This window comes from Sapajus apella, unplaced genomic scaffold (assembly GCF_009761245.1).
Source record: "Sapajus apella isolate SASKATOON/1434 unplaced genomic scaffold, GSC_monkey_1.0 scaffold76, whole genome shotgun sequence".
NCBI lineage: Eukaryota > Metazoa > Chordata > Mammalia > Primates > Cebidae > Sapajus > Sapajus apella.
The window spans coordinates 10,182,047-10,195,364 of NW_022437016.1; the positions used below are offsets into that span (position 1 = coordinate 10,182,047).

At 41.1% G+C, this 13,318-nt stretch overlaps 1 protein-coding gene and 2 pseudogenes across 6 annotated transcripts in view; 1 reads left to right on the forward strand and 2 right to left on the reverse strand.

Moving 5' to 3' along the window:
• SCAI (suppressor of cancer cell invasion) overlaps positions 1 to 13,318 on the reverse strand; it is a 180,008-nt gene that overhangs the window by 7,096 nt on the left and 159,594 nt on the right. For 3 of the 5 annotated variants that reach the window (XR_004260865.1, XM_032251586.1, XM_032251585.1), the window contains 2 exons: positions 11,824 to 11,997; positions 11,523 to 11,623 (listed from right to left, as the gene is read on the reverse strand). The exons of 1 other annotated variant lie outside the window; for it this stretch is intronic. Coding sequence is in view for 3 of the 4 variants with exons in the window: in XM_032251586.1 (XP_032107477.1) it covers positions 11,523 to 11,623; positions 11,824 to 11,997 (275 nt within the window). In the remaining variant the exon portion in view is untranslated. The remainder of the gene's footprint in view (positions 1 to 11,522; positions 11,624 to 11,823; positions 11,998 to 13,318) is intronic. One more of the 5 variants, XM_032251587.1, reaches the window with a different exon arrangement.
• On the forward strand, positions 1,586 to 2,662 carry LOC116532436 (annotated as a pseudogene).
• LOC116532434 lies at positions 6,911 to 9,061 on the reverse strand (annotated as a pseudogene). The gene has a single exon (XR_004260866.1). The product of XR_004260866.1 is annotated as a frataxin, mitochondrial pseudogene (transcript).

Sequence of the window (13,318 nt, forward strand, 5' to 3'; positions counted from 1 at the left end):
ATTTCTGGGAAAATACACAAAAACAGAAGAAAAGAAAAAACTCATTAAATTTTTCATTGTAGCTTCAATTTGCATTCAACTAAACCTAATTTTGATGAAATTTTATGTTTTTAAATTTTGATGAAATTTAAAATGTAAATACCTCTACATATCCATCAGAACGGTCAAATTTAAAAGTCTGACAACAATGTTGGCAAGAATGAAAAGCAACTTTCAAAAGCTACTGATGAAAATGCAACTATGGTGCAACCACTTTGAGAAAAGGTCTAGCAATTCCTTTTTTTTTTTTTTTTTTGAGACAAAGTCTCGCACTGACGCCCAGGCTGCAGTGCAGTGGAGTGATCTCAGCTCACTGCAACCTCCGCTGCCTTGGTTTAAGCAATTTTCCTGCCTCAGCCTCCCAAGTAGCTGGGACTACAGGGGTGCGCCACCACGCCCAGCTAATTTTTTTGTATTTTTAATAGGGACGTGGTTTTACCATGTTGGCCAGGATGGTCTCCATCTCCCGACGTCGTGATCCGCCCGCCTCGGCCTTGCAAAGTGCTGGGATTATAGGCATAAGCCACCACACCCAGCCACAATTTCTTATAAAACTAAACACATACCCATACTATGACCAAAAAAATTCAAAAGAAATGTCTGTGCAAAGACTTGTACAAGCCTTCTTATTTATAATAAAAAGCAGTTTTATTTCTATTAGTCAACTATTTTATTTATTTATTTATTTATTTGAGATAGGGACTCCCTGTTGCCCAAGGCTGGAATGCAGTGCATGATCATAAGTCACTGTAACATCGAACTCCTGGGCTCAAGTGATCCTCCAGCTTTGGCCTTCTGAAATGTTCAGATTACAGGCATGAGCCACCTGCCCTGGCCTGTAATACCCAACACTGTAAAACTTCCCATGTATTCATCAGGAGAATGCCTAAACTGGTATATTCAGACAATGGAATACTACTCAATAACAAAAAGAAATGATCTACTGATACCTGGAACAACAGGGATGAATCTCAAGAACAATGCATGTGCTTAGTCACAGAAGGTTTGCGCAAGAGTCCATACTGTGTGATTCAAGTTCATGAACAGGTACAGGTAATCTTGATGAAAACAATCAAGAGTGACAGCTTCTGGGGTAATGGGTAGAGGACTGACTAAAAAGCGGTACAAAAGAAACACTCTGGAATGATGCTATCTTGTATGAATTCAAAAAGTTTAGATTACACAGGTATGTTTATTTCCTCAAAACTCACTTAATGGTATATTTTAATTTTGTGCATTTCACTGTATGTAAACTTTACATAAGAAAGAATTAGTAGGCAGGGCATGGTGGCTCACGCCTATAATCCCAGCACTTTGGGAGGCTGAGGCAGGCAGATCGCAAGGTCAGGAGTTCAAGACCAGCTTGGCCAACATGGTGAAACCCCGTCTGTACTAAAATACAAAAAAAAAAAAAAATAGCTGGGCACAGTGGCGCATGCCTGTAATCCCAGCTACTCTGAAGGCTGAGGCAGGAGAATTGCTTGAACCAGGGCCTGAGAGGTGGAGGTTGCAATGAGCTGAGATCGAACCACTGCACTCCAGACTGGGCTACAGTGCGAGACTCTGTCTCAAAAAAAAAAAAAAGAAAGAATTAGGTGGGGCACAGTGGTTCATGCCTGTTACCCCACTTTGGGAGTCCAACATAGAAGAATTGCCTGGGGCCAGAAGTTTGAGCCCACCCTGGGCAAAGAAATAAGACCCATCTCTACAAAAAAATTTAAAAATTAGCCAGATGTGGTAGTGCACACCTATGGTCCCAGCTATTCAGGGGGCTAGAAGCTGGGGGATGGCTTGAGCTCAGGAGACTGAGGCTGCAGTGAGCTACAACTGCATCGCTGTACTTCAACCTGCATGACAGAGACCCTGTCTCAAATTAAAAAGAAAAAATTAGTAGTTGGGCACAGTGGCAATGTGCCTATAGTTCCAGCAATGTGGGATGCTGAGGTGAGAGGACAGCTTGAATCCAGAAGTGCCCATAGGAAGATCTCATTAAAAAAAAAAAAAGTAAACGCTCTTTCCCTAAGCTGCCTGAGGTAATCTGTGAAAATGGTTCGCTATTCACTCGATCCAGAGAACCCCACAAAATCATGCAAATCAATAGGTTCCAATCTTCATGTTCACTTTAAGAACACACGTGAAACTGCCCAGGCCATCAAGGGTATGCATATACGAAAAGCCACGAAGTATCTGAAAGATGTCACTTTACAGAAAAAGTGCGTACCATTCCGACGTTACAATGGTGGAGTTGGCGGTGTGCCCAGGGCAAGCAGTAGGGCTGGACACAAGGTTAGTGGCCCAAAAAGAGTGCTGAATTTTTCCTGCACATGCTTAAAAATGCAGAGAGTAATGCTGAACTTAAGGGTTTAGATGTAGATGCTCTGGTCATTGAGCATATCCAAGTGAACAAAGCACCCAAGATGTGCTGCCGGACCTACAGAGCTCACGGTTGAATTAACCCATACATGAGTTCTCCCTGCCACATTGAGATGATCCTTACTGAAAAGGAACAGATTGTTCCTAAACCAGAAGAGTAGGTTGCCCAGAAGAAGAAGATATCCCAGAAGAAACTGAAGAAACAAAAACTTACGGCACGGGAGTAAATTCAGCCTTAAAATAAATGCAACTAAAAGAAAAAAAAAAAGTAAACATTATATATATATGCATGATAAAGTGTTTGTGGGTGACGTCCACAATTCACTTCAAAATGCATTAAAAAATAAGATGGGGCTGTGCGGTGGTTCATGCCTGTAATCCCAGCACTTTGGGAGGCCGAGGTGGGTCGATCACCTGAGGTCAGGAGTTTGAAAGGTCAGGAGTTTGAAAGCAGCCTGGCCAATATGGTGAAACCTTGTCTCTACTAAAAATACAAAAATTAGCTGGGCATGGTGGCGCGTGCCTGTAATCCCAGCTACTTGGAAGGCTGAGGCAGGATAATTGCTTGAACACAGGAGGTGGAGGTTGCAGTGAGCCGAGATGGCGCCATTGCACTCCAGCCTGATGGTAACAGAGCAAGGCTCTGTCTCAAAAAAAAAAAAAAAGGGGGGGGGGGGGGGGGGTGGGGGGGGGGCACAGTGGCTCATGCCTGTAATCCCAGCACTTTGGGAGGCTGAGGCAGGTGGATCACGAGGTCAGGTGATCAAGACCATCCTGGCCAACATGGTGAAACCCCGTCTCTACTAAAAATACAAAAATTAGCTGGGTATGGTGGCACATGCCTGTAGTCCCAGCTACTCAGGAGGCTGAGGAAGGAGAATCCCTTGAACCAGGGAGTCGGAGGTTACAGTGAGCCGAGATGGCGCCACTGCACTCCAGCTGAGGTGACAGAGCAAGACTATGTCTTAAACAAACAAACAAACAAACAAACAAAAAACAAAAAAGAAAATCATAAGGAAGAGAAAATATATTTACTATTCATTAAATGGAAGTGGATTATCACAAAGGTCTTCATCCTCATTGCCTTCACATTGAGTAGGCTGTGGAGGAGGAGGAGGAGGAGGGGTTGGTCCTGCTGTCTCAGGCGTGGCAGAGAGGAGAGGGGGCAGAGGTGGAGGGGGAGGCGGCAGAGACAGGCAACTGGGTGTAATTTTATGCAAATACATCAAAATTTGTGTCTGATATTTTTGCTTTTTCATTTCTCTAAAATGTTTCTATATGGCACCAATCCTTCCACTATTTACTTTCCTATCAGTGCCCATTATCATAGAAGCATCCATGTCATAGAAGTCAAAAGTCCAATCCTGAATAATCTAAGCCCTTCTGCTGGATTGTCTAATGTCAATTTGTTTTCTTCCACTGCTTTTTCTATGTCTTCTTCCTGGCACTGGTTCAGAAACATTCATATCCACCCCAAGTCATCTTCTGTTAATTCTTCTGGTGTGGTGTCTATTAGCTTTTGAACTTCTCCAAGATCTGTATCTTGAAACCCTTTCTTCACATCGACAATCTCTTTCATGATTTCCTAGACTGTCACAAATCCTTTGAAGTCATGTACAACATCTAGACACAGTTTTCTCCAGCAGGAATTTATTGTTTCAGGCTTGATGGCTTTCAAGGCTTTTTCTATAATAACGATGGCATTTCCAATGGTGGAATCCTTTCAAGCTTTCATGATTTCTCTTCATTGGGGGTTCTCTCCCATAGTTTTGGTAACACTTTCCATAGAGTACTCTGTGCAATGAACCTTAAAAGTCTTTATGACCCCCTGATCTAGAGGCTGACATTGTGTTTGGGGCCACTTTGACACCTTCAGTATTGAATTAATGGGGTTCTAGATAGCCAGCCAGAGGCATTGTCAAGAATGAAAACAACTTTAAAAGGTAGTCCCTTACTGGCAAGATACTTCCTGATTTCAGGGACACAGCATCAACAAAACCCATCTGGAAAAAAGTTCCTGTTGTCCAGACCTTTTTTTTTTTTTTTTGAGACAGAATTTCATTCTGTTGCCAGGCCAGAGTGCAGTGGTGCAATCTTGGCTCACTGCAACCTCCGATTCCTGGGTTCAAGTAATTCTCCTGCCTCAGCCTCCCAAGTAGCTGGGACTACAGGTGCATGCCACCACGCCCAGCTAATTTTTAGTAGAGACAGGATTTCACCATGTTGGCTAGGATGGTCTCATCTCTTGACTTCATGATCTGTCTGCCTTGGTCTCCCAAAGTGCTGGAATTACAGGCTTGAGCCACCACGCTCGACCATGTTGAGACCTTCTTGTTGTACTGGCAGCTGGTGTTTACCTTTTCTCTCAAGGTGCATTAGCAGCTTTATAGATAAGGACTGTCTTGATCATAAATCCAAGTGCATATGCACAAAATAACAGAGTTGTCTATCCCTTCCTGCTTTACATCCTGGTGTTCACTTCTCTTCCTTACTAATAAACCTCCTTTGCGGCAGTTTTTTCCTGAAAAGCGTACTATCTTCTGCACTAAAAACTTGTTCAGACAGGTATCTTTTCTCTTCCATGGCACCTGGGAATGTCTGCTGCCTCTTGGTTGGCAGACGCTGCTTCTCATGTTATCTTAACATTTTTAAAGCCAAAGTGCCTCCGAAAATTATCAAACCATTTTTTGCCAGAATTTAATTCTCCAGCTTTGGATCCTTCGCTTTCCTTTTGCTTCAAATTATTATATAATGAGTTAGCTTTTTCTCAAATCATAATATCTATATATTTTTTTATTTTAGATGGAGTCTTGCTCTGTCACCCAGACTGGAGTGCAGTGGCATGATCTCAGCTCACTGCAACCTCCACCTCCTGAGTTCAAGAATTGCTCCTGTCTTAGCCTTCCAAGTATCTGGGACTACAAAGACACACCACCATGCCCAACTATTTTTTGTATTTTTAGTAGAGACAAGCTTCCACCATATTGGTCAGGCTGGTCTTGAACTCCTGTGATCTCAGGTGACCTCAGGTGGTCCACCCACCTCAGCCTCCTGAAGTGCTGGGATTACAGGCATGACTCACCACGCCCGGCCTATAAGTACGTCTTATAGTAACCTTGCACCCACATAAACGCTACATTTTCGTTATGAGATAAAAAGATATTTCACAAAAAGTGCAAGGTTTTCATGCCTGCTGGGGTGGTTTCACAAATTTACGTTTCTTTTTTTACAATATTCCTTACTGGGTGAATTTATCTTGAAATGGCAGGCAACCACAATGGCAAACCTTGATCTATGGTACATATCCAGCAATTCAACTTTTTCCAGTAATGTCATGACTTTTCTTTGCTTCTTGGGAGCACTTGATGCATCACTTCGTATGGGTCTCATGGTATTATGCAATATTTATAGTACTGCACTAAACACAATTAAAAATATGCAAGAACTGCGAGAGATCACTTTTTATTACAATACACAATTTACTGGAGAGACAAACTGCTCATGGAGATGATATGCATTTTAAGCAGTACTTGTAATACTTGAGCTCACTGCCAGAGCAACAGGATGTGGCTACAAAATTATTACAGTAGTACATTAGGCACTACAGTAATTTTATGTAGTTATGATTTAATATTGCATCATTACTTTTGTTTACATTTCTCTGGAATGTGAATGGTACCACATATGGTCTGTAAGTGTGTGCATAAATTATAATCATTAATAATAGATCTGTACATATTTTATAGTAGTAAATAATAAAATAGGTTACTGTCTCCATATATTTTATGTATTCATGACATATGTTTTTCTTAATTTTTTGAATATTTCTTTTTTTTGGTAATATTTTATTTATTTTCTCATGTACTGGCCTACTGCACTTAAACATTTCCATCAGACTCAAAAAATAATTTGACTTCAGAAGAAAGAAAATATTTTAGTTATTTAGTTTTTGTTTATATATACTGTTTTATTATTAAGACTTTGTGTGTGTGTGTGTGTGTGTGTGTGTGTGTGTGTTTTGGGTTGTTTTGTTTTGTTTTGTTTTGTTTTTGAGACAGAGTCTTGCTCTGTCACCAGGCGCCAGGCTGGAGTGCAGTGGCACAATCTCGGCTCACTGCAACCTCCGCCTCCTTGGTTCAAGCAATTCTCCTGCCTCAGCCTCCCAATTAGCTGGGACTACAGGTGTGCGCCACCACGCCCAGCTAATTTTTGTATTTTTTAGTAGAGATGGGGTTTCGCCATTCCGGCCAGGATGGTTTCGATCTCTTGACCTCCTGATCCACTCGCCTCAGCCTCCCAACATGCTGGGATTACAGGCTTGAGCCACCGCGCCCGGCCTTTTTTTTGGGTGTTTTTTTAAGAGCTAGGATCTTGCTATGTTTTCCAGGCTGATCTCCAATTCCTGGCTTCAAGCAATCCTCCTGTCTCAGCCTCCTGAATAGCTAGGACTGTAGGTATACGCCACTGCTCCCAGCTTGAGTTTTTGTTTTTGTTTTTTACTATAATGGAATGTGTTTTTATTCACCCATTAGAAAAGCCTTTGCTACAAATTAATACAAACTTGTCACTAATAAATCCTTCTTTAAGTAAGAAAATAGTATCACATGAGCATAACTTTGTATGAGTTTTCATGTCCTGGGGCCTTGTTGCTTCATATAAAAAGTGCAGGTCAGTAAAAATTAAAATGCAGTAATATGGTATAATGTGCTTAACCCAATAAGGGTACAATAAAGGATGACTATTATTTTTACATGAATTCAACTGAAATCCGGATAGGGCAACACCAATAACAATGTTTCCCATATAGCTTTAACACTGTTCTTTGTCATCCCCTCATCTACCCAATGAGAATTAAAGGTAGCCTGTTAGGCTGCTTGGCAGGACCACTGAATGCTATGAATCAACCATACTCTATCCTCCCAATTAACAGTGGGGAAAGCAGAGGTCCAGGGAGTTTGGAAAACTTGTCCACAAAGAAACAACTACTTTGTGACTGAACTATGTCTAGGACCAGGGCTCTTTTTATCAACATGAGCATGAGTATCTCTTTATACATGCCTTCACATTTACAAAGCACCTCCTCAGCTCCATGATTTTATTATGCTACAGCACTCAGCTCATGAAAATGGCTTTTTTTCCTCCTTTCCTGTCTTTGGAAGATTTTTTGCATTCTTGTAGCAGCTGATTCCGTACTAACCCTTAAATTGAAAAAATATGTATACAAACATGCGTGTGCGTGCACATGCGCATGCAAATGATTATGTAGAAGAAACAGCACTAGGTCTCCCTGGACAACCCAGTGCAGGCCACGCCCTGGCAGTCACAAAGCACAAATAAGAAATGGTCTTCCCATGTGAGTTGCTTTCGACACTTCAATACTAAAGAGCTCAGAAGTGCTCACACTTTGAAAGAAGCCCAGGAACATTTGTAGGCTCCCCTTTAACGTGTCTCATTTTGAGACAGAACAGTGAGCAGGTTGACGAGCTGCTCATCATGTACTTCTTGTAGTAAATCCTTCAAAGAATCAAGAGTGAAAACAATTCATTTCTCCTGGAATTTTTTCTTCTTATCATTTTGCTTTTTTAAAGGTTGTTATATTTAGGTATAGGCATAAGATATTATAAAATATAAGGGATATCATGTGAGGGAGGAAATCAGTGAATCCAAAAAAATCTCCCATAGAAATTAAAAATCAGAACGTGGCGGCAAGGTAGGAGGCAACATACTCTTTCCACAGAGCTGTTACACATAGCCGAACTGTCCTCAAAAGCAGGAATGAAAAAAAAAAAAACAACAGACCTCAGCTGCATAATGAAGCTGGGGTCTTTGTATGACAGCTTTTAATGTCCTTAAAACTGGGCTGGGCAACATGAGTCTTTCCTGGAATAGGCCAAGGAAGACAAGTCCAGTTTGATTTTTAAGGCTTTAATGAGCTGTGCAGCCAGCAGCTCATGGAGGGACGTGCCATCACCATAGTGGGAGTACACCCAGTTTTCCCCAGTCCAGTCATAACACTTGGGTCCACAGGATGGAAAAGATAACCAGATTTGCTTGTTTAGTGTCTGCTTATTGATCACGTAGGTTCCTGGATCTCTACCCAGTTTAGCAGTTAAGATGCCACTCCCAAAGAAAACATCATAGTCCTTAAAAAACATGTATGGCTTGTCCGCAAGGTCTTCGAAAACTCTGTTAAGGAGTCTAGCATTTCCTCTGCTAGTCTTTCATGGGTGGTCTCATCTAGAGAGCCTGAGTGGCCCAAAGTTCCCGATTTCCTCAAACTCCTCAAATAAACACTCTGCTTTTGACATTCCAAATCTGGTTGAGGCCATGGAGGTTCAAACTGGTGAGGCGGGGTGCACAGGCCACGGCGATTCCGGTGCACAGGCCCCGGTGGCCACAGAGTGGGGCCAACTCTGCTGGCCGTGGGGCCCGGATGAGCAATGTTTTCAACATTTCTAGGCTATGCAGCTCATTTGTTTTTCAAATTATTGCAAATCTCTAAAATTTTTCCAATATATTTATTTTTTAAAAATTGTGTCTAAGTGGACCTGCCCAGTTGGCCCATGCAATGGCACAATCAGAGCTCACTGCCATCTCAAACTCCTGGGCTCAAGCAATTCTTCCACCTTAGCCTCCTGAAGGGAGACTACAGGCACATACCATTACACCTGACTAATTTTAAAAATTTCTTTATAGAAACGAGTTCTCACTATGTCGCCCAGGCTGGTCTCAAATTCCTAGCCTGAAGTGTCTTGGCATCCCAAAGTGCTGAGATTATAGGTGTGAGCCACTGCGCCTGGCCCATTGCATAGTTCTTTTACATTTTAAAATTATCATGATAAAATAGAAAAAAAAATACTTTGAAATCAAAAGCTGCAAAATATTTTTTAAATGTTCAGTCATATTTGAAAAAAATGTTACTTACAGAAGTGAAAAATATAATGGCTAAAATATTTAAAACCTCAAAGAAGTATTGTATAGGTACATGCATACACAAAAAAGCAACAGCTAGCAAAGTGGATTATCAAGTCAAGCAAAAGACTTGAACACATTCTTTACAAAAAAAAAAAAGAAAAAAAAGAAGAACACGTGAGAAGTTGCTCAACCTCAACAGTAATCCTGGAAATAAAAATTAAAACCACAATTACCTACCACTTTACACTCACCAGAGTCACAAAAACTATAAAGTATGACTGCAACAAGTGTTGGAAAGGAGAGATTACAGAAATAACAACACTTACATCCTGCTAGGATGAGTATATACTGATTCACCGCTTTGGAAAACAGTCTGGCATTATCTAGCAAAGTTAAATATGCTTATATCCGCTGATCTTGCAATTCTACTATTAGGTATATTATTCAGAGAAAATCTTATATATGTGTACCAGGAAACTTATACAAGAATTTCACAGTGGTATCACTTTTATTTTGAGTCAGGGTATCACTCTTGTTGCCCAGGCTGGAATGCAATGGCACGATCTCGGCTTACCTCAGCCGGTGCCTCCCAGGTTCAAGCAATTCTCCTGCCTCAGCCTCCCAAGTAGCTGGGACTACAGGCATGTGCCGCCACGCCCAGCTAATTTTGTATTTTTAGTAGAGACACGGTTTCACCATGTTGGTCAGGCTGGTCTCGAACTCCCAACCTCAGGTGATCTGCCCACTTTGGCCTCTCAAAGTGCTGGGATTACAGGCATAAGCCACCCTGCCTGGCCCCATTTTTTTTCTTTTTTTCTGAGACTGAGTCTTGCTCTGTCACCCAGGCTGGTGTGCAGTGGCACAATCTCGGCTAACTGCAACCTCTGCCTCCTGGGCTCAAGCAATTCTCCTGCCTCAGGCTTCTGAGTAGCTGGGATTACAGGTGCGTGCCACCACTCCTGGCTAATTTTTGTATTTTTATTAGAGACCGGATTTCATCATGTTGGCCAGGCTGGTCTTGAACTCCTGTCCTTGTGATCTGCCTGCCTCAGCCTCGCAAAGTGCTGGGATTACAGGTGTGAGCCACCGCACATGGCCAGCATCATTTATATAATAATAAAACCTTGGAAACAACCCAAATGTCCATTATCAGCATAATGAAGAAGTAATTTGCAATATATAGTCAAATAATACTTAGTGTTGTATGGTCAAACAAAATGAATGAATGAAAGTTATAGACATTAACATGACTCCGTCTCAAAATCAACCAACCAATCAATCAATCAATAAAATTCAGTAAGTGAGTTTCATTCAAGAGGAAGATAGGATCAGAGAGGTATTGAAAATGTTCTACTTTTTTTTTTTTGAGATGGAATTTTGCTCTGGTCACCCAGGCTGGAGTGCAATGGCGTGATCTTGGCTCACTCAACCTCTGCCTCCTGGGTTCAAGCAATTCTCCTGCCTCAGCCTCCAGAATAGCTGGGATTACAGGTACCTGCCACCATACCTGGCTAATTTTATTTTTAGTAGAGAAGGGGTTTTAGTATGTTGGCAGGCTGGTCTCGAACTCATGACCTCAAGCCATCCACCAGCCTTGGCCTCCCAAAGTGCTGGGATTACAAGCAGAAGCCACCACACCCGGCCAGAAAATGTTCTACTTTTTTTTTTTTGAGACAGAGTTTCACTCATGTTACCCAGGCTGGAGTGCAATGGCGCGATCTCGGCTCACCGCAACCTCCGCCTCCTGGGTTCAGGCAATTCTCCTGCCTCAGCCTCCTGAGTAGCTGGGATTACAGGCACACGCCACCATGCCCAGCTAATTTTTTTTGTATTTTTAGTAGAGACGGGGTTTCACCATGTTGACCAGGATGGTCTCGATCTCTTGACCTTGTGATCCACCCGCCTCGGCCTCCCAAAGTGCTGGGATTACAGGCTTGAGCCACTGCGCCCGGCCTTAAATGTTCTACTTTTAAACAAAGGATAGGTACTCAGATGTGGCTTAATATGGTCAATGTTTATACTTTACATCTTCATTTGTGAATACGTATTTTTTTACTTAACAGACCAGTGTGACAGTACATTTGTAAATATTATTTTGAATTTATCCAAACCTTATTTTATACAGGCAAAATATAATACATGGTTCTTAATACCTAAAATGATAAAATTCATCTTTAATAATGTTCTTTGCCTACCCGAAAAATTTTATGCATCCTCATGGTGGCTGAACAAAAGATAAATCTTGTGAGGAGCAAGCGAAGAAATTCATCTCCAAAAAACTGGAGAAATGCCTGATCTGCAAAGAGGAGAAAAGTGACAGTAAAAAGATGCTTAAATGGAAATTACGTTTCAAAGGGTAAGGAAACTTCAGGAAAGCCTTCTCAACTTTCCTGCCTGGGACACATACCTTTAAAAATTCAAACAATTTAAAATAAGTAACCATTTTAAGCCATGATAATACATTCTGTTAAGTGTGCAGTTAGATTAAGAGGGTACCTATTGAACGTGAATGGGTCAGAAGCTGGGCAATATCACGGTTGATTTTTCGAAGATATTCTTGACACTTTTCCCATAGACCTCTGCGCATGCTTGACAATCCAGAGACAAATAGGAAGGCCATTAGAGGATTGTTCAAAAAGAGAGTGAAGAGGCTACCTCGCTGAGATTGATCTGTAATAACAAACATGTTATTATATATATAGACAGTAGTTTTGCAAAAGATAAGAGATACACATGAGGAACATTTTAATATATTGATAATATATAAAATTAAAGCTATATCACTAAATCATAATTCAACAAAGCAGATTCTTCATGAAACTACAAAAACACACCATTGGTATGTTGCTTTCTGCTGAACAAAATTAAGGAAGAGCCTAGCAAACTTAAGAGACATGGAAAATGAACATATTTCTTACCATTTTCTACCCTCAATTAACAAATTTCATCCAAGAATGGCAAGTGTTGGATCATGGGTTATCTGTGACAGAATTCTCTGATGAGTGCTAGAAATGCCAGTCTTTTTGATTCTCCACTGAGTTGCTCTCTGTGAGTTGCTCTTTCCCTTCCTGTCCCTTAAATATGAGTAGTTTCTTTCTTTGGTCCCATACACCACTGACTGCTCTTACTCCCATGATTTTAGTCAACATTTATATGCCTACTAGTTTCCAATTCTCTATCAGCAGCCTAAATTGAATTCCGTAGGTCTAGCACTGCTCTGTCCTGCAATAGATACTGAACATTCACAATGTGACTAGATAGGTAAAATACACACTGGATTTCAAAGCCTTAATACAAAATATCACTGTTAACACTGATTTCACCGGTTTCTTTTTACTGTTTTTGACATAGGTATTAGAAAATTTAATGACTCACACTCCATTTCTTAGGTGACTCACACTCTAGTTATGTACTGCTGCTCTAGGCTACTATAATCAACCTAACTCTCAAAGGCACCTCAAACTCAACATGTCAACAACTCAAAGCAAATTCTTTCCCCTTTTGTTCTCTACAAATATGTTTCTCAACAAGTATTATCATTTCTACCAGCAACTCAGCCAGAAACCTGGAAGTCTATTCCTGCCTTCCCTCCCCACACCTAGTTCATCACAAAGTCCTGTTGGTTTTATGGGCTCAGTATCTTTTGCAGCCGGCTACATAGGCACTGTGCTACATTCAGCCATCTCCCTATGTTCATCCATGCCGCTCCCCAGTTTATTCTCTAAGAGGTTAACTGAATGCTCTTTCATGCTACTCATCTGTTTAAACCTTGTGATGGTATCAGCTGAGTACCCCTTATCCAAAATGCTTGGGGCCAGAATTGTTTTGGATTTTGGATTTTTTGGGATTTTGGAATATTTGCATATACATAATGAGATATTCGGGGGACAGATCCCAAGTCTAAACACGAAGTTTATCTATGTTTCATAGGTACCTTATACACATAACCTAAAGGTAATTTTATATAATATTTTAAATAATTTTGTACATG